The 21,338-nt window shown below is 38.1% G+C and overlaps 2 protein-coding genes across 4 annotated transcripts in view; one reads left to right on the forward strand and one right to left on the reverse strand.

Annotated features, from left to right (window-relative positions):
• On the forward strand, positions 1-12,722 carry LOC103035368 (saoe class I histocompatibility antigen, C alpha chain-like). 2 transcript variants are annotated; one of them, XM_049466688.1, is made up of 4 exons: positions 1-406; positions 9,671-9,928; positions 10,288-10,546; positions 12,137-12,722. In XM_049466688.1, exons 2-4 carry the CDS (start codon positions 9,872-9,874, stop codon positions 12,586-12,588), a joined length of 768 nt encoding a protein of 255 aa, XP_049322645.1. In that variant the 5' UTR covers positions 1-406; positions 9,671-9,871; the 3' UTR covers positions 12,589-12,722. The 2 variants fall into 2 exon arrangements, with proteins under 2 accessions (XP_049322645.1, XP_049322647.1); XM_049466690.1 differs by having other exon boundaries at positions 10,297-10,546.
• LOC103045500 (major histocompatibility complex class I-related gene protein-like) overlaps positions 12,255-21,338 on the reverse strand; it is a 15,859-nt gene continuing 6,775 nt past the window's right edge. The window contains exons 5-8 of one of the 2 annotated variants that reach the window (XM_049466657.1): positions 19,721-20,032; positions 18,293-18,407; positions 18,131-18,191; positions 12,255-12,374 (exon numbers count right to left, since the gene is read on the reverse strand). In XM_049466657.1, the coding sequence (XP_049322614.1) occupies positions 18,179-18,191; positions 18,293-18,407; positions 19,721-20,032 (440 nt within the window). In that variant the 3' untranslated portion in view covers positions 12,255-12,374; positions 18,131-18,178. Of the gene's footprint in view, positions 12,375-17,291; positions 18,192-18,292; positions 18,408-19,720; positions 20,033-21,338 lie in introns of those variants that run through there. The other variant, XM_049466656.1, reaches the window with a different exon arrangement.

Consider the following 21,338-nt stretch of genomic DNA (forward strand, 5'->3'; position numbering starts at 1 on the left):
AATATTATTAATGACTTTCTGATAAATAGCAATACTGATCCTAAAAACTCAAAATATTCGTGGTACACTCAAAGTTGTTTTGCCATCTGCTTCGTGTGACAGACAGATATTTGGGGCTAGTTTTAGCTTCTGAAGGGCGTGTTTTAGACTGACTTTGGGCTGGATATTTTTGTTGGACCTGGCAACCCCGCTAGAAGTAGAAATCTTTACTTTACTTTCACTTTGTCGCTGCCCCATTGAATCGAGCTAGATATCTGTGCTACCGTTAACCTGCTAGGAGCCGTTATACTTTATGTTCTATATCCAGGAATGTGGTGCTTACACCCGAAGAAACGATGGACAGACAGGATAAGAACCGTGATGCTCGTCGCAGTGCATCTCCTCAGTGTCTTTTCTGAATCGTCAGGTAGGAGGAAGTTACAGTTTGGCTTTGTTCTCTTTTGTCAGATTTTTTCTAGATGTGGGAATTGTACCTACTAATTTACCCTATATGTGAGTTTACACGAACAGCTTTATGTCTAAATTCCGCTTGCACTTAAATACTTAACCTAGCTACTGGGCATAAAAATGGCTGGCGCCTTTGGTAAAGCCCCTTGCTTCTCATGAGACATACGCCCACTAAGTAACTAAGTGGGGTTTCTCATGTGCTCAGCACTTTTATGATGTGGAAACTTCAAAAGTACAGCAAAATAATATATATATATATATATATATATATATATATATATATATATATATATATATATATATATATATATATATATACATACAGCATGATGATTGTTTTCTCTCCTCTGAGAAGACTGTAGAAATGATGGGTTATGAAACATTGTCAACGACATAGAATTATTATATTAAGACAATAATCAATAATCACCAGATATGACTAATTTAACAATATTTACTTTATAATTACTATAGTAGCCCTACAGTAAAATGTAAAAATGATATCACAATTTTAAAAAAGTTGATGAAATCCTTGTTAATTAGCTCAGTGAGCACATGGATTTTGCATAATTTATTGTTATTAGGTACTGATCCCAAGATAGGTGTTGGATGATAATGAAAAATAACACTAGACTCTCACGAGGGGAGCTTGGGAAATGTTTTACTGAACAGAGTTGCAGACAAAAATAATTTTTAATTAATGTTATTAGAATTAATGCTATTATTAATGTTAACAGTGTAAAGCAAAGAGAGACTTGCTGTCCAAAGTTTTACAATTCAAGTACAGTACTGTATGTATTAAAACTAGTTACACATGCTGATGTAAACATTGTGATTCATTAGGCCTTTTTTGTATAAATAGAGGTGGTCACTGATTTAAAAGCATTTAAAGATATTACACACTTGCACACAACCCATTATATAACTATGCTAACTCACTAGGCAAGTCCAAACTAGTTCTGCATAAACGCCAATAAGCATTCCACAGCACCAGAGTAGGGACACAGACATGAGTACTCGAGAACATCTGGCATCCATTTGCTGAGTATATATATAAACTTTTATACAGGCTCTCGGCCTAATAGGAAGACATACAACATATTCATAAGAAAAGAAAAAAAAGATGAATAAGCATGTACAAACATACTATCAGTCATGACAGTCTTAAAAGGCAGCCATACCAATGCTTCCACATATATGATTGATCTCTGACAGAGCTGCATCTAGGGCTTGTGAGAACCCTTATAATACAGTTTTGAGACTTATCCAGACGACACATGAACTTAAACATTAGGTTCCTCAAGAGTGCCTGTAAAGTACCTAGTCCTGAGTCACAAAATAGTTTACTAGCACTGCAACTCCTAGGCTTTTTCAGCAATACCCTCAGCCAGCCATTATATACTACTTGAAATGTATGCAGGGTCTCTTTTTTGTAGCTGACCCATAGTGGGGCTGCACAGCAAAAATGCCAGTGTTAAATCAACTCGGAGAGTGTTAAATTTAACACTGAGTGAGTGTGTATATGCGTCCACTCTTTTCAGTGTTAATGTTACACTAACACTAGTGTTAATATTTTTACACTCAGATAGAGTTATTTTTTTAACACTATGGGGAATTAGCATTATCACTGACTAACACTTTCCTAGTGTCAAGTGTTAATATTTTTACACTCAGCCATAGTTGTTTCCACACTTTAAGGAGTTAAAAATCAACACATTTAAGTGTTAATTTTACACCACACTACTATATTTATACACTTACATCTAGTAATTTCAACACTGTTGGGAGTTAAAATCTAACACCAGCTAGTGTCACTTGTACTCTCCACTAGTGTCATTTTAATAAAATGTTACACTACTGTGTTTATTATACTAATAAACCCACCCACCCTTAACCAACACAACCACCCACTAAACCCATCTCAAAAACACACAAGGCAAAAACTTCTTTAGAAATTTTATCTTATTAAATGGCCACCACACCACATTAACAATTAACAGTTTGCATGGATTCACATATAATTACAATATGGAACAAGGTACACTTGATCATCTCTGTCATTTGAAAATTGCCTATCACAAGGTCTGTAATATAACAAATCATTTACAGAGATCACTGAGAAAACCTCATTTTTCTCCTCAATGCCAAATGCATTTAAATGCTCATCAAAAAAAAACATTTGAGACTTTACAAATCAAAAGATAGCCATTTCTGTCTTTAACAATGATACTGTCAATCCTGTTGAACAAGGGCATCTCATTTTCAACTCCAGTTATCACATACATCCCAACTTGATACTCTGTGCCATAGTTTTTGATCCAGGAAGTGGTGGAAACAGATGACTCATCAAACACTTCATTCAGCACCTCTCCACCCTCTATACTGCTGACCGGGACTTCTAAGATAGGACCAAACTGTAATCTCTGAAAAGTAAAGTTCTCAAAATGAAATGCCAACTGAGCCTGGTGTTTCTTAACTAGAGTCTTAGCAATATTTTTGAAGTTTTTTACAGATTTCTTAAAAAAATTGTGCTTCCCTTCAAACCGCATACACCAAATGTGTATTAGTGGCCCAATTCTTCTAATAGCGCTGGGGTAGTGGATCATATGGTGATGTTTGGGAATGAGATTGTGCTCTGGGTACATGGGAGTACAGTAGGCACGAAACAGACTTACTTTCACATCATCAGAACCGAAATGAAATTTTCTTACTAACATGTTTACTTGGACATACAACATTCGTCTCTGCCTATACATGTCAGCATCATCTTCCAACTTGTCATGTGCCCAAGATATTTTGTACTGCTTGATACACATACTGATTGCCCTGACAGCTAAAACGTTGAAAAGGGCACTTTATGATCCTCCTTGGCTCTACATATCAACACAAAACTCTTTTTTTGCATTGTACTGTACATCAAACTCAGCCCCAAACTCAGAGCACACATTCAGGAGCTGCTGAAACCCAACAGTGCTGGGGTACAGTTGTTAGCTAGTATTAGGCTGATATCTGCGTTCTGTTGTTCTGAGAGCATTAAATGATGTTATGTAATAACAAAATTTTGGGAGAAGGACCACGCCCGAACTCTACGTTCTAACTCCACCCCGTATCAATCAACCGTCCTATAAATACCTCCCCTAACTAACTACCTCTCGTGACGAAAACTTCGCATCAGTCGAATCTGCCGCACCCGCCTGCTAGCATTAGCTTGTTCTCCGTCATGGACCTTTAACTCACCGCCTCCGACGAGGACCTCTTCCCTCCTGGCCAGCCTGTCTCCACTCCTGCTCCACCTCGCCGGGCTCGTCGTCTGAATTCCGTAATCTCCATTCCGGCTACTCCTGGTTCTACTCCGGCTACTGCTTATTCTTCCTCCCGGGTCGGTCGTCCTCACCAGTGCACCCCCGGATCTCGGCACTCCCGCCGCTCTTCTCCCCCTTCCCCTACTCCACCTCGCCGGGCTCGTCGTCTGAATTCCGTAATCTCCATTCCGACTACTCCTGTTCTACTCCGGCTACTGCTTATTCTTCCTCCCGGGTCGGTCGTCCTCACCAGTGCACCCCCGGATCTCGGCACTCCCGCCGCTCTTCTACCCCTTCCCCTACTCCTCCTGCGCGGGCTCGCCGCTCCGGACGCCCGTCTTCCTCGGCCGGCCTCGGGCCCCTCTCTCGCATGTCCGATTGGACTGTTGTTAAGCTGCAGCGGGTTTTTGAAGGGCCGCGGCGTCCCTTTCCCCCGTTCTGCTCCAAAAGCGGAACTTTTCACTGGACCTCTGAACAGCGCACATGAGCCGCACCGGCGTCGCGGCCTGATGACGTCACCCGCTCAACTCGCTGCCGCTGCAGCTCTCGCGCCCCTGGCGCGGCACCAAATTCGCCTCAGCGCCTCGTCTCTCGTCTCTCTCGTCTCTCTTCCCCTCTGTCGTCCAACTCCCCCTCCCTCAGTCGTCCAACTCCCCCTCCCTCAGTCGTCCAACTCCCCCTCCCTCAGTCGTCCAAACCCCCTCGCCGCTGCTGCAGCTCTCGCACCCCTGGCGCGACACCAACTTCGCCTCAGCGCCTCGTTTCTCTCGTCTCTCTCGTTTCCCTCTTCCCCTCAGTCGTTCGAACCCCCTCTGTCATCCTCCTTCTCCATTTCTGCGTTCCTCCTGCTGTTCTCCAACAGTGTTGCCGACTTGCCAACGTAGTTTTTGTTTGTTATTGAGAGTTTAAATGAACACACGTGCTCTTCAGTTTCTCCTCAGCGAGCAGCAGGTGCTGCCGCGAGCCCCGCCCACGACACTCACAGCGCAGTCTCAGTCAGACCACACACTCACACCGCTCTTCAAACACGCTGCAACGAACTGCGCATACCTAAAGCCGCCGCTGACTGTCAAAAAAAAAAAAAAAAAAACTTAATCATGTAATTTACGTTAAAATGGAGTTATTTTCAGAAGTCTCTGCCTATTTATAAAAGCAACGGACGTAGTTCATTTGTTAGAGTTCATTTGTAACATTCTAACATTTAAGGGGTTTTCATCACGAATTGCAGCCAATGGCTACTTTCCTTACTGAGCAGTTGGCAACACTATTCTCCAACCCGTCCCTTCCAGCCAGCCTTTCTCCTTCCTTTACTCCGTCAATTCTCTTCCCGCCTCCTCTCTCGCCGTTTCTCACCGGGCTGCAGCACCCGCTCAGCTCCTTGCTGGAGCTTCATGACCTTCATTCTCTATCTACAGCGCCGCCCCCTCTCAGCTCGCGCTGCGGTTCATCTCAAACACTGGAACCCTGCTACATTCAAAGACGCCCCGGATCTGGAACTTCATTGACGTATGTTTGCGGGACGAAGCTCCCCATCCCGCGATGGGCCTGGCTGTCTAAGGCTGACGTGGTTTCGGCTTTCAAAATCCTCCCTCTCCATCCTCCCTCTCCATCCTGACTCCTGGCGCCTTTTCAGAGTCCGTTTTTCAGTTCACCTTGCTTCGGGTGCAAAGTAACCCCAAGCTTCGATTCCTTTGCTAAGGCGCTCTGCTGGATTTGCTTAACACGGGCCCCAGTTCGTGCTCCACCTCCTGGGTAACTTCGTCGTCGGTCCTCCTTCCTCGCCCCTCTTGATGGGTCTTGAAGCCACGACCAGCGCTTTCACTCGCCTCCGTGCCCCGCCGTCGGAGAACTCCGTTGGTCCCTCCACATCTCTCGAGTTTCTTGGGATCTTTCTGGACTCCGCCTCCTTTCAAGCCTCCCCGCCCGTACCTAGCACCGTCTTTCCCCCCCTCGGCCACTTTATTCACAACCCAAAATCTAACCCAGGGTCGTTCTTTCATTTCCCGTCTCCTCCGCTTGGCTTTTCGTCCGAGCCCTCCACCATTCGTTATGCTCAACTGATACTGCACGTCAGAGCTCCATTTCTGGCTGTGCCTCCTCTGCAATCGACCGGGTTTTTCTTCTACGCCAACGCAGCTTCCAGCTCTTTTGATATCAAGCTATTCACAGATGCCGCTCCTTCCTCTGGTCGCTTCTGCTTGGCCGGAGAACTTCATGTGCTCCGCCGCGCAGCCGCGCGATTCTTCTGCGCTCTCTGGACTTATATGCGGTCTTCGTCGCTGCCCTCCTTTGGGGACATGAATGGTCAGGAAAATCAATTTTACTCCATTCAGACAATCTCGCCGCGGTCCACATCAACAAAAGTCGATCAAAATCGCTAGACATAATGCCTTTTATCCGTCGCCTCACTTGGCACTCCATTAAGCATCAGTTTATAATTAAAGCTGTCCACATCCCAGGTTTATCCAACTCTATTGCTGACTCTCTTTCTCGCTTTCAATTCCAGAAATTCAGATCCTTGGCTCCGCATGCAGACTGCAACCCAACGCCGGTACCTCCATTTTCACTAACTACACTACACCTAACCCCCGTCTGAACGAACTAATCCTCCAAGCACAACAAACCATCCTTTCAGCCGTTTCCCCACAGACACTCTCTACTTACTGGTCAAGCTGGAAAGCATACAAAAATTTCCACTCCACACATAATATATCTTTCCCTTCTCATCATCCATCCGTAATAGCAGCTTATATTACTTTCATTCACACTCAACATTCAGCCCGTTCCTCATCACTCAGAGTCCATCTGGCAGCTATCAATTTTTTCACTAAACTAATTACTGGCATACCACACCCTTCCTCTAATCACCCTCAAATTTCCCTTCTCCTGAAAGGAATCCAAAAATCAGAAACTCCATCCTCACACGAACGAGCTCCCATCTCACCAGAAATCCTCCATCGTTGCATTCAAACCCTCCGATCAGGCTTTTACCCTCCGACAACATCCTCCACGCTCCAATCGCTATTTCTCCTGGCATACTTCGGATTCCTCAGATGCTCAGAATTCACTTCACTAAAAATCTCCCTCAACTCCTTTTCATACCCCCTCATATCAGATCTCAGCATCCTGGACTCGGATACTCTCACCTTTAAAATCAAGCGAAGCAAAACTGACCAACTTGGCAAAACCACGATCCTCCATCTGTTTAAACTTGACTCACCCCTCAGCCCGTGCGAACCACTCGTCCACCACCTAAATCTCCGGCTCTCTCAACAAGCATCACCTTCGGATACTCTGTTCACTACGGAATCTGGTAGTATAATCACAAGGCACTGGTTCCACACACATTTCCGCCGCATCCTTTCAGTCATCGGTTACTCACCAGACCAATTCTCCGCCCACTCATTCCGCATCGGTGCAGCATCCAACGCCTCCAGACAAGGAATCCCCGAGCACGTCATCAAGCTTCTCGGACGGTGGTCTTCTCAGGCGTACCACTTATACATCCATTCCAAACCAGACGATTTGAGACAGGCTCATCTCAAACTAGCTTCATTATAAGCTCCATATTTTGGGGATATAACTGCACGCTTCTTCAGCACGCAGTTCAGAACTCCAGCCCAAATTTCCGAGTTCCCTCCCCTTTTTTCTTCCTCCTTTTCTACTTCTATAAGGCGTGGTCCGCACTTAGCAAACTAAAGACTGAAGTGAACTAAAACCATAATCCACCCCAAAACCCAGAACCTACTAATCTAACCAGCACAACATCAGCAATTAATTCAACTCAGAAAACATGGTTATGGCTAATCTGCCATTTTGGGCTTTATAATAAAAACCCCAGGGCTCATAATGTAAATACATAAAATAAAAATAAAAGATATAAACATTTATATACTATTTTATTGCTACATTTTAAGAATAATTGTTATAATTTTTTCAAGTTTAGGGCATACAGATTGCCTTTTCACACTTCTCTAGGTCACACAACACCTCATTATTCTGTAGATTACCGTGTACATTTTTATATTAAACATACAGGTATTATAGCATAGGCAAGTGTTTTTTAAGGTGAATTTAATAATATATGGAAGAACAGAAAAAATGCCCTTGGACCTGTGAGGATTAAACTTAGTTAAAATATTTTTCTGAAGTACTAACTAATATTTTTAATAATGATAGGGTAAGTGTTCCTTGTCCAATTACAACATTAGTTCTCTGAACATCTTTTTTCATATCCAAACAAAACATGTAAGCGGCTAAAAGACATGCCACTAATTGTTTTGTCCCTGCAGTTTGAATACCTTTAAAAATGTAAAAATTCTGTAATAAAGTTATATTTAACATTTTAAATATGTTTTTCTTTGGGCCCCTATCTTGATTGGCATAAACTTAAATAAGTATTCTTTAATGCCAAAAAATAATAGAGAAACATGGAAGTCATTCTGGATAAGGGCATCTGCTAAATACCTTACATGTTAATGTAAATGCAAGGGCAAATTACTTAAAAAAGGTAAAGGTACAGTTCATACATGTGCTTAATGAGAAATGAAAATTAGTGATGTAGATTTCTTCAAAGGTTAGTTTTTGTGAAAGATGTGAAGTTAAAATTAATGATGAATAAAGGCTCTGGATGTAAGACTAACAATTACTCTCTCTGTCTATACTACACTGTAAAAATAAAATTTTAAATGATTTTAAACCAAATGACCCAAAAATAAAAAAAGAAAACAATAATGTCTATTGCATACTGACTTGCTTAGTGCAACAAAAACCCTATATTATCAATGTTTAGAAATAAAAATTTAATAAATACATTATTGTCATCAGGACTCTTGCATAACTTCTAGGAAGGTTAATTGGCATATTTGGCATGCTTTGTGGTTACACCATTTGACAGTTTAAAGGGACTGTGTGTCTTTAATTGGTTAAAAATGGTAAAAATGTTATAAACAATACTATGACACCAACAGAAATGCAAACTACACATTTAAATAAACATTTAACATGAACATGTTGTTTTTAACAAGTTTAAAGCATATTTTTGATTTGGATATCATGCCAACTCGTATTTGTCACTGACCCAACTGTAACTTTGTAAATTGGAACCTTTAGTTAAAAGCCCCCTTTTCTGGTTGGTAAGTGCGGCTGCAGCCCCCTAACCTGTGATTGTCGTTGTTTTGTTTTACCAGGCACTATTTTTAAATTAACTGTCAAGTCAGGGAATGATAAAATTATATATATATGAAACATGCAGCCTCTAATATTTTTCTGCGGCCCTCAGTTAAGGAACCGCTGCTATAGAGGTGGGCATTAAGATAATTGTACCATTTTTATCCTTATAAATGTTATTAAAATATCACCAATATACTTTTTTAACAATTCAAGGATATCATCAGTATATTTTATTATATTCAAAGGACATAATATTTTAAATAAACATCACTGTTCTAAGAATACTGGAATTCAGTACTGGAATAGTATTTGAATCATGTCTGCTGCTACTGATGTATTTTGACTGGGATCATGTGTATTGAGATAAATATTGTGATATAATATTTTTTACTATGTCGCCCAACCATATGTTGGGAAGGGAACACATTGTTTAACAATACGCTCTTATTACCAACTGTAAAGCTATGTACATCAGATACTGGTTGCAGGAAGCAGTTTCCCAGTGGACAACCATTTTTGGTTCTAACTTGTCACATCTTGTTAAACATCTGCCTTACTCATGTTACGAATATGTAAAACACCTTGTGTAAACAAAAGAAGAAGTATTAGAATAGAATATCGGGATTTATGAATGATTATGTGATTGTTTCTATTCAGTTATATCATTACATCAAATCTGTCTGTTATGCTCATATTAAGCCTTTTGTTTTCTCACAAAGTAACTTGCTTGTTTTATTTGTTTTCCTCAGGAGTCCATTTTCATCAAGCCACATTCATTTATACAACTAGAACCACAATCCTTCCTAAATGCATGGCGACAACATTTACTGATGGACTGCAAATTTCTTACTATGACAGTAATAGCAAGACCTTTAAAAGCTCCTGGGGGTGGGTGAGGGAATCCATGAATAAATCTTGGGAGCTTTTCAAAGATTTCTATTTATCGGAGTATGGAAGACTTGAACATGACTTCAACCTTGCTTTGGAGCACGTTAGAAGTAAGGAAGGTGAGTTGTATGACTTATAGAATGTAGCTAATAAGTATTGCAAAATAAACACAAACCTGTTGGCACCACGTCTAATGTCAAGTCTGGGCTACAGAAGTATATATTCCACATGATGCATATGGGTATTTGTTTTTGGAGAAAAGATTTAAACAGGCAACATCCAGTGTTGGGTTGCAGTGTTAGCCTAGCATCTCTTGTTGTAAACTAGACCACACATCAGATATCAAACATGTCTTAGCTGATTGACTGTGCCTAGGGTCAGTGATCAGTTTTGCTTATTAACTTTACATGAAAATGTGGAAAAATTAAACTGACAAAAAAAAAAATTGTCAATATTTTTTCCCTCTTCAGATTTGGAGATATTTCAGTGGATATGTAACTGTACATGGGATGATAAAAGTGGTGATTGCAGCGGGTATGAGAAGTACGGACGCAATGGAAAAGATTTCATTACACTGGATGTAATGAAGAGAAGCTACATCTCTCACACACCAGAGGCCATCCACATCACAGACCTATGGAACAAAGACAAGGCCAGGCTTGAGTCTGTAATACACCACTACACCTCGGCATGCGCTAAATTAGTGAAGATATCTGTCCCCAAATTGCAGAGAGCAGGTACTTAGGGCAGTTCTTCCCTTCTAATATTATAGATCATGATTCTGTTTCTTGCAGGCAGTAATGCCTTCTTAAAACCTTAACATCAAATCCTTACCAACAGAACCAGAACGTTATTAAAGAGTAAAATAAACTCTACATTTATTTATCACTTTTTTATCATTCCAGCATGAATGATTAAGGTCAATTTGTTTCATCTTACTGTATGTCTGAACAAACCTAGCATACATAATTTATTAAATGAAATTCTGTTACATTTAGCTAATTCACAGTATTCCAATAATTCCCAGACTTTCCTCCTTCAGCGCTTTACAGGATATACTGAAACTATAATATATAATATTTTTTGAGATGAAATAAAAACATTGAATAGCATTTAAACAGGTGAAAACTCTTTCAGTAATGTTGAGCAGTGTGATGTTAAGTAGTGTAGTCTGTGTTAGAGCTTTAAAAGGCAGATAATAAGAGAAAGTGGCTCTCAGTTCGGCAGCGCTTCCCTGCAGGTTTAGTATTTAATTACGGTCATTAGTTTATACTAATTACAACACCTGACCCAAATAATCACCTAACAACTAACTAATCAACTAACTACCTGCCCTCACTGAGGCGACAACCAACCAGAAACACCAATTTATTTTACTGTGTAATAAAGACGGTAAATGTTAAAACGTGTTACAGCTGGTTCTGGAGTAGCACTGACCTGTTTTAGGGATTTTAGGCTGTTACACTCTCTGCTCTCCTCAGTAAGGGCAGTTAGTTCATTAGTTGGCTCAGCTGTGTTTAATACGCTGTATAGTTACGGCCGGAGTTCGCTGGTGTTGCGCCAAAAAGGGTCCCCTGCTGATCTCTGCAGCTGGGCTGGGAGGTCAGTTTACTCCACTGTAGCATTAGCTTAAAGTTAGCATTTTTCTCATTACGACTCTTAAACGATCTCGAAATTCAGAGGATCCAGTGTTTTACAGGAGTAAAATGTACACAGAATAAAACGTACAGGAGTCTGAACAGATTTATTTACCACAGAATGTGACGGAGACGGATTTTTGAAAAGCCCATTCATTTTTCTCATAGGGAAAAAACGCTTAGACACGGAAGCCGTACTAGGACAACAGCATGAGGCACGACTTCAGTGGTCTATATCAGCGCTGTGTCCATTAAACACATTTAACTCCACAATACTCTACAGTCTGTCTTTACTAGTGCAGTTTAAACCCTAACTTATATATTACACGTGATGAGTTAAATTATATGTTATAGTAACTTCAGACTTTAATAATATGTAAGTATCCTACACTCTTCTGAAAATAACATTGAGTCTGTGTAAGTGTTTCCTATAATATACTTTGTAATTTTTTTGTTTTATATAGGCAAATTATTAAAATGCACGGCAAAATTGTTATTGAGGCCTAAAATGTTTAGCTGTCATCACCAGTATGAAGTACAAATGAAGGGCATGGCAAAAAATATTCATGACTAATTGAACAAATAATTGGCAGATTATTCGACTACTAAAATAGTCACATTAATTGCCCATACTCAAATGCTAAGAGAGGAACACTGTAGCTCATGCAGTATCTCTGTTTCTGACTACAGTTCCTCCTGAGGTCTATCTGTGGCAGAAAAATTCCTCAGTGGTGTGTCTTGCTACAGGCGTTTACTCCAAAACAACAAAGGTGATGTGGCAAAAGGACAGTGAGGACATCCATGAGAATGTGGATGAAGGAGAGACTTTATGTAATGGTGATGGAACCTTCCAGAAGAGGAGCTCCCTCAGAGTGAAGCCTGAAGAGTGGAAGAACCACCAGTACAGCTGTGTTGTTTTTGATCAGAACTGGAAAGACAAGATCATCAAAAACCTAACTGAGGAGGAGATCAAGAAAGGTAAAGATGTTTCTAAGTATCATAAAACAAAAACATTTTTGTGTACAAAAGTAAGAACCAGTATTTCCCTCACATGCATTTTACAACTTGCAAAAAGGCTTTTCCTCAAACTACACATATATATTAGAGAGTGCAAAAAAAGAGCACAGTTAATTTTAAATTAAATGTTTTAAATAATAAAAAAAAATTATCTCTTCTGGACATTTGGACCCTGGTGGATTATCTGTATTAATTCTGTGCATTTTGCCATTTTCAGTCATATTGATCAGAGTTGTGTGTAATTTGTTGTTTGCAGAACTAAAACCTTGTGACCAGAAAAGGACACATTTGTGGATCATTGTTCCCTTCATCTCCTTTTTACTTACTCTGTTTTTTGTATTGAAAGTATGGCGTAAGTAAAGTGTATTATATATAGGTCTAGGACAGCATTTTTAAATCAGGGTCCATCTCGATCTCACTTGATCCCTGTGATTGTCTCTGTCTCTCTCTCTACAGCTTAAAAGTAGACAGCAGAGTGGAGTAATTATTTAAGGAAGAAAAAAAACAAGCGATTACCTCCCCTCCTCAGGGACACACTTAGTTAATAACTTTTGTAAAAGTAAAAGAATTTTAGCTGCTTCTACTTATGTACATTTTCTCCTAATTTTAAATTAATGTTCTTTATAATTTCATTTTTATTGGCTGCTCTTTAATCTCGGTGCTGCTTTACCGACTCCTTTAAAACCGATGAGAAGTTTAATGTTAAATGAACGTCTTGCTGCTGTTTTCTCTCAGTGTAAGGACTGATTCCCACTTTTCTCTTGGGCATGGGTTTCCAACCTGTGGGTCGTGGCCCCTCCCTAGTGGGCCACAGAGGTATTGCAAGTGGGGCAAAGGCCAAAGTTCTTATTTTCATATTTATCTATTTTGTTACAGATACACGTGACAGACATTTAGTTAATGTAACTTTGATTGGTTTGGCATAGAACTGTCACATGACCGTAGATAGTAGATTAACAAGCTAGTTATGATATTAGTAAGAGTGAAGCTGTTCTGTAGTTCGCATTCTACAGCAACTGCTGTATCTCTAACCGAGAGAACTGAGAAAAATGTAATAAATTCAAACAAAGAAAATACTGCAGTATATACAGTGGTGTGAAAAAGTGTTTACCCACTTCCTGATTTTTTTGCATGTTTGTCACACTTAAATGTTTCAGAACATCAAACCAATTTAAATATTAGTCAAAGACAACACAGGTAAACACAAAATGCTTTTTTTTAAATGAAGGTGTTTATTATTAAGGGAGAAAAAAAATCCAAACCTACATGACCCTGTGTGAAAAAGTGATTGCTGGTCGGGCCATCCTTAGCAGCAACAACTGCAACCAAGCGTTTGTGATAACTTGCAATGAGTCTTATACAGCATTTTGGCTCCACTTATCTTTGCAGATTTGTTGTAATTCAGCCACATTGGAGTTTTTTTTGAGCATGAACGGCCTTTTTAAGGTCATGCCATCATTTTAATCGTATTCAGGTCAGGACTTTGACTAGGCCACTCCAAAGTCTTCATTTAGTTTTTCTTCAGCCATTCAGAGGTGGACTTGCTGGTGTGTTTTGGATCATTGTCCTGCTGCAGAACCCAAGTTTGTTTCCATTTATCAGCAAGTCTTACAGGCCCCGACGTAGCAAAACAGCCCCAGACCATCACACTGCCACCACCATGTTTAACTGTTGGTATAATGTTCTTTTTCTGCAATGCAGTGTTTCTTTTACGGCAGATGTACTGGGACACACACCTTCCAAAGAGTTCAACTTTTGTCTCATCAGTCCACAGAATGTTTTCCCAAAAGTCTTGGGGATCATTAAGATGTGTTCTGGAAAAGTTGAGACGAGCTTTAATGTTCTTTTTGCTCAGCAGTGGTTTTCATCTAGGAACTCTGCCATGTAGACCATTTTTGCCCAGTTTTTTGTGATGGGTCTTTTGATGTTGTTGTGGGGTCTTTTGTGACCTTTTGGATGAGTCGTCGCTGCGCTCTTGTGGTAATTTTCGGCGGCTGGACACTCCTAAGAAGGTTCACCACGGTTCCATGTCTTCGCCATTTGTGGACAATGGTTCTGTCTGTGGTTCTCTGGGTTGTTTTAGAAACCACAGTGAAGGTATGTTTTAACAAGGGGGCAATCACTTTTTCACACAGGGACATGTAGGTTTGGATTTTTTTTTTTCCCTTAATAATAACATGCATTTTTGCATTTTGTGTTTACCTGTGTTGTCTTTGACTAATATTTAAATTGGTTTGATGTTCCAAAACATTTAAGTATGACAAACATGCAAAAAATCAGGAAGGGAGCAAAAACGTTTTCACACCACTGTAATCAACAATGTCAATAATTTATATTGTTGACTACAAATTTAATTGTCGACAATTCGTAAATTTGTAACAGTAACACATTACACAAAGTGCTGGGGACAGAAACGCAATGAGAGATGGGTATATGGCTCGCTCACGCAGGTTAAAGTCAACTTAGTCTGTGTCTCCAAAAGTTTTCAAACACAGCAGATTACATATTTAATCACTAAATATCAGTACTTTCCACGTTTAAACAACATCCAGACATTTAAATGGCTTTTAAATCTCATGTTTCTATTGTTTTTAGAGATGAAGGACAGAAATAATCGACTAATCAATAAAATAATCATCATATAAGTCTATTACTAAAATAATCAGTAGTTGCTGCTTTATACTGCAGCAAGAACCTACCACAAGGCTTCATGTGCACAGAAACAGAAAACAACGAAGTTGCTGGTTGTGCTGTATTTGGTTTTAAATAAACAAAATATTCAAATGAAATATTCTTGGGGGCCGTGGAAAATGTTGTGGTGGTTTAAATGGGCCATGAGTTGCACAAGGTTGGAAACCCCTGCTCTAGGACCTAGTAGGACTCAGATTTACAGTTTACAGTACCAAAACTACCTCTCCCCTCAGTTGTCAGTTACTTTTTGCAAATTTGTTTACACTAAATTGTCTGTTGGATATGCAATTTAAATAGCAAAAAGTGCTAAATTTGAAAACATCTGAAATTATCACAACAGAGTGTATTTTTATATTCTGTGGTGTGTGTTGTTAAATGTTATTGTTTTCCGTTTCGTAATAAAACAGTGTTTTAGTATGTCTTGATGTTCTGGCCATGACAACAGCCAGAAAAAAAACTATTCATGATTATTGATTAATTATTTTTACTTGATTATTACACTTGAATATTGCTCTGGCACCAGTCACCAGTAAGCTTTAAAACCCATGATTGTCAAAATGCTCTATGAGATCTATGAGCACTATGAGCGGGAGGTTGCAGATTCAAACCCCCGCTCATGCAGCTTTGCCATCAAGCTGTATCAGTGGAAGCATGTGTTAGTCTTCCCCCTCCTGGTGTGTTGGGGCATTACTAGTTATAGGGGGAGTCCTAATGAGTGGGTTGGGTAATTGGCCGTGTAAATTGGGGAGAAAATGGGAAAAATTAGAAATAAAATTATAAAAAAAAGCACTTTTTTATACCTTTTCTATTTATGATTTCTAAGACTGCTAATTGACTATCCAAGAGCGAAGAAGCTAATTGAAGAAGCTAATTGAAATAATAAAATGTTTCAACTTCTGTTGTGAATATGTCTTCTTTGTATATCTTTATATAAAACTAAAAATAAACTAAACATGTTTGTTCAGGTCTACTTTTGGTACGTCTTTTATCTGCTTTTCATCATGCTTTTTTATTAAAATCTTGTGAAGATTCAAAAGAATGGAGAGTCAGGACATATTTGCAAGTTTGTGCTGTACAGTATATTTAAGCATTAAAACTATATTTTATGTATCAAATTAAAACAAGTAATTTTAAGGGTGTTTTGCATTTGCTATTTTTTTAGCTTTACCCACAAAAGCTGTTGGAGTGAGAGACACTAAGAAATCTATGACAGCATTGGGTGCAGCATCTTACAAAATAATAATATGATGCTGATTAAATAATCAAAATCATTTACCTTCACAATTCAACAGGATATTGGCCATTGAACATTCGAACTAGAGATGCAGCAGTAATGTATTTACATTAATAAATTCAGTAATACACAAAAGCATTTGATGGTAAACAGTGCTTCTACATAGTTAAGGTGTTAACACAATAAATTTGCCAGAGCTATATAAACCATTTTGATGGTGATTTTAAAAACTAGTCGTGTTGATTTAACCCTGGGAAAATTGTTGTATAATGTGACTGATATACAAGGATATTATCGTTTACGAAAATTAACGAAATAATAAAAACTGAAAGTGAAAAAAACGTTTTCGTTAACTGAAACTAATATAAACAGTAATTAAAAGAAAGAAAATGTAACTCGATGTATTGAGTGTTTATAAAACTAACTAAAACAAACGCATATAATAGATAGAATATGCTTCTTTTTTGTCTTTGTTTCTGAGTTGAAAATGTTGGTGAAAATGTGCTTTTTGTGCTTAAGGCTGCTATCCTGTGGACTGTTTTTGTGAACAGTTTAACAGGAATTAATTTTTTTAATGCTTTATTTTGTTGAGTTTTTATTACACCCTTTTTAATACCCCTTTGAATCCTAAACCTCAAATATGAAACAACTGAAATTAAACTAAAACTAATGAAATTTACTCTAAAACAAAAAATACAAACTAATAAAAACAAGCATACCCACTCTAAAAACGAATTAAATGTAACTGAATGGGAGGAGGAAAGGTCAAAAAAATAATAACTATAATGAAAAATTCAAAACTATTATAAACTTGCTGACATGTGGGCTGATCATACACAATTGAATTTAAATAAAATAATGCTAACATTTAAATAAAACATTTAAACAAATATGGCAAATAAATAATGCTCAATGTTTCTTTTATTTATTACAGACCTTAACATTTCCCCATTAAATTATTTGACAAAAGTTTACTCAGTTGCAGCCCTGATGAAAACACTAATTACGACTTACATTATATTTTAATTATCACTTTAATGTGAGACAACCAAAACATTTTGCAACATCAGAAGACATTAGACCTATATGTATATTTTCAGTAATAATTAAGAGGTTTTCATCCATCAGTCTAAAATTCAGTCAATCAAATATACATATACACAAATATACACAAAGCTGTTTAAGACCTTTTACAATGTACACAAAGTAAATATACTGAGGTAACATTGATGCATTATGAAAAGCACAAATTTCGAAATAAAAGAAGAGTTTTATCCCTGAAGAGTTTGTCCCACATTCACTCCTCTTTGAAAAAAGATTAAAATGAAGTTAATTCCTAAAATCAATCAGAAAGAAGAGAGTTCTTGGAAATGCCTTACAATAAGGTTCACAAATAACAATACCTGAATTTAATGATTTATTTGTGAGTTTGATTTAAATATGCCCAGTTAGACTACAAGCTACAGATAAAATATGGCATTATAATATATTATTATGTGATTTTAAAATATAATTTTATAATATAAAATAATACAATATAGATTCAACCACGGAAATAATATTTTTTCTCCCTCAAAATTGGCGGTCCCTGGTGTTTAAGGTGGTGAACTGCAAGCAAAATTCACTTTAAGTAGAACGTTAAGAATAACGACTGGGTCAGGTTACTCGTTAATCTGCGAGCGAGTTTATGTAGTACTTTAGTTACGCACGGGTTTGGAAAATTTACGATCAATCTTAAGTACCAGTTAACGAAGTTACCCCAGATCAGTACTGCTGCTTTCCATCGGCGTTCAGAACTCCTCCCTGAAATAGAAACAAACAGCACAGTCAGTTGTTCTGGTGCAAAATGTTTATTCAGGACAACTTAAAATGCTGCTCAGCAAGATAATTAAAAAATAGCATACTTATGAAAGTAAGGATGTTGCCAGACATCATCATCATCATCATAGTCTTCCTCCTCATAATCTTCATCATCATATTCATCCTCATCATGACTGGCACGATGGTGAGACTGAGCTCCTGAAACACAAACACACACACACACACACACACACACACAAACGTTTGTTATTTTCACCATTTTTATAAATGAAAAAGAGTATAAGAGAAGTATTGCTATATTTCTTTTCACTGTTTTATTACATACTTTTCATAAAAACATATGTACATGAATCAAGCATGACATTATGACCACCTTCTTGTATCTACAGCATGATTACAGTTCTATGATTACAGGCTCTAGCCCTTCTGTTACTTTATTTTATCCTCCTTTCATTCTGTTCTTCACTGGTCAGGAACTGACCTGATCTTCACATAGTTACTTTAAAAAACACATATAAAATCAGTGCCTTTGAACCAAGACCATGCAACTTCTAACAACATTACTAGTATAAAAACTGACTACAACCAGTAAAATAGGCTGATGAATTTTAGGTTTTGGAATGTATGCACAACTAGTGACCAGTAGGTGGAGCAACCATGTGCACTTTTGAGTGCTTCAAAACAGTAAATCCTTTTTTTCTCACTGGCTTAGCAAAACATTAAGTTTATTTACTCTCATCATATTCTCTCATAGCGATTTCACGGAGATGAATCTCATGGTAACATTGCACTGATTTTTTGGAACTGTTCTTGTTCTTTGGCAGTATTAACTACCACATACATATTTAATAGAAAAAAAACAATAGAATTGTATGTTTCTTTATCTTTTAAAATCAATAATATGCAGTACATACACCCAGCTAGCTTATTGATTTAGTGGTGCTAAATGCTTAAAGCCCCCCTTCTCCTAAACTAATGTCTTATAAATCACATCTGTAGCTTGTTCACCACCGGCCACCACATCATCTCCCTTTAACTTTCTGCCTTATCTCTCCTTCTAAGGAGGGGTTCCTTTTCCAACACTAATCAGAAGCCATTCAAAGTTTTTAAAACCCCTCTCTCTTACAGACTCTTTCCAAATTAGCATATGCTGATGGTCAAACTTAAGAATTTTTTTTTATTTATACCCAATGAGAATTTTTCCAGAAGTTTTTTGATGACTAAAAAATGACAGATGTCTAGCCAAGACACAACTTGCTGAGGGATATTAAAACAGAGATTAGTTGTGCTGTATGTATACAGTATATATGGTACTGGATTTATTATTATGCTGTGTTGATTTCAGAAAACCTAATTAAAAAATAATGATAAATGAACTTGTGCACAAGCGTACAAGACGTCCTTCCACATCTGCCCTAGAAACAAATAACTAAAAATAACTGTAACCCTCTTACAGAAGCTGTATATCCTAGCTAATCAAATAAATACATTAAACTTTACACTTTCTGTACCGTAACTGAACTGCAGTTTAGTGTCCTGCGACATCTGTAGAATGGACTCTCCAGCCAAGCTCACAAATTCCAGCGCACATTTGTACTGATTTCTCATCAGATCCTCAACCCCCACATACAGGTAGATAGTCTTCTGAAAGGTTCCGTCTCCACTGGGCAGGGTGTCTCCGATCACCACAAAGCCATCATTATTAAAGTCTTTTTCATTCCTCTGCCACGACATCCGGACTGAACTGGAGGACAGATCTCTTGCGTGACACATGACTGCTGGAGGATAACTTCTCTTCAGGTAGTGATTAAATGTAGGAATGACTAGACAGAGAGAAAGAGAGAAAAGGAATTAGAACATTTTACAGTGTGAACACGCTTTTTACGCTAAATGCACTAAATGTGAATATTACGGTAAATTGGGCACAAGCCAATTTTAGCAATCTGTAGGAGAACCATCAACTGCACACTACACAGCTTGATTTATGGCGTGAGTGCGTCTTTGCTATTGTAACGACGTGAAAAGTACATCTTGCGTACCTTGAAATGCATAGAAAAGCACAAACTAATTCTCGGGTGTAACGAGCAATAAACCAATTAGCGTGTCTGTTTTGGGACTGCGTTCTGCTGCATGCCCTTGTGTATATGTCTATTGAGCTGAGGTGTACGTGCCTGTGTTGCCAAGATAGCAATGAACATCTGACTAATTTTCAGTCAGTGGCGCACCTGTGTTTTCCGTTGGCAAGATAGCAATTTCCAGAACACATGTCACTTTTAGAACACCACACCATCGGCGTAAATAGATTAATAAGCTCAGTCGCTATTTGAACGATGCAGACACAAAATATGAAAATAGATGTAGAGTGCCAAAGCATTTCAAGTAGATTGGCCATCTTCTTGTGTCTTCTAGTAATAAATATGTGAGCTGTAAACATTGACAGCAGTCAACAAAAATGGAGAAACTTACATCATATTGCAATCAAGCAGCATGCTACCCTTGTAAAAGAAAAGTGCATTAGGTATATATTTTTTAAGTATACTTAACAAGGAAAAGTACATACTTTTTAAAATTTAAATTTCAGTTGTAATTAAGCTATATTTAAACACAACATAAAAGCATTAAATTGTGCTTTCGAGTGCTTTTTAAATACAACTTCTGCGGACTTCTGTAGATTTTAAATATGTGTTTTTAAATGCCTTATTGTCTACACCTTAATGCTACTGGAAAAAAGATACACTACCATGCACTTTAAGCAGTATTTAATGCTTAAAAATATATTTTATGGAAATACAAAGAAAGTATATTGAATCTGTATTTTCATAAAGTATATTAAATTGAAAATGCACTTTAGTAATCTTTACCTAATTTAAACACACTTTTAATGCTCTAAAGTATACTTCCTTTTCACAAGGGTAATCATTTACAGGGAAATGACATCAGCAGATGTGCAATTTCCCCTATATATAAAGGCTAATTCTCTGAGTGTTTTATATTCAAATTCATTAGGAATGTACTGTACAACTTGGGTAAATGCGGGTAATTTACAATACAATCTAGGGTAACACTTTACAATAATTAGCCCTTCATTTGTGTAGTGCTGTTTATATTAATCCAGCTAAAATATGTTAG

The sequence above is a fragment of the Astyanax mexicanus genome, chromosome 1 (genome assembly GCF_023375975.1).
Source record: "Astyanax mexicanus isolate ESR-SI-001 chromosome 1, AstMex3_surface, whole genome shotgun sequence".
NCBI lineage: Eukaryota > Metazoa > Chordata > Actinopteri > Characiformes > Acestrorhamphidae > Astyanax > Astyanax mexicanus.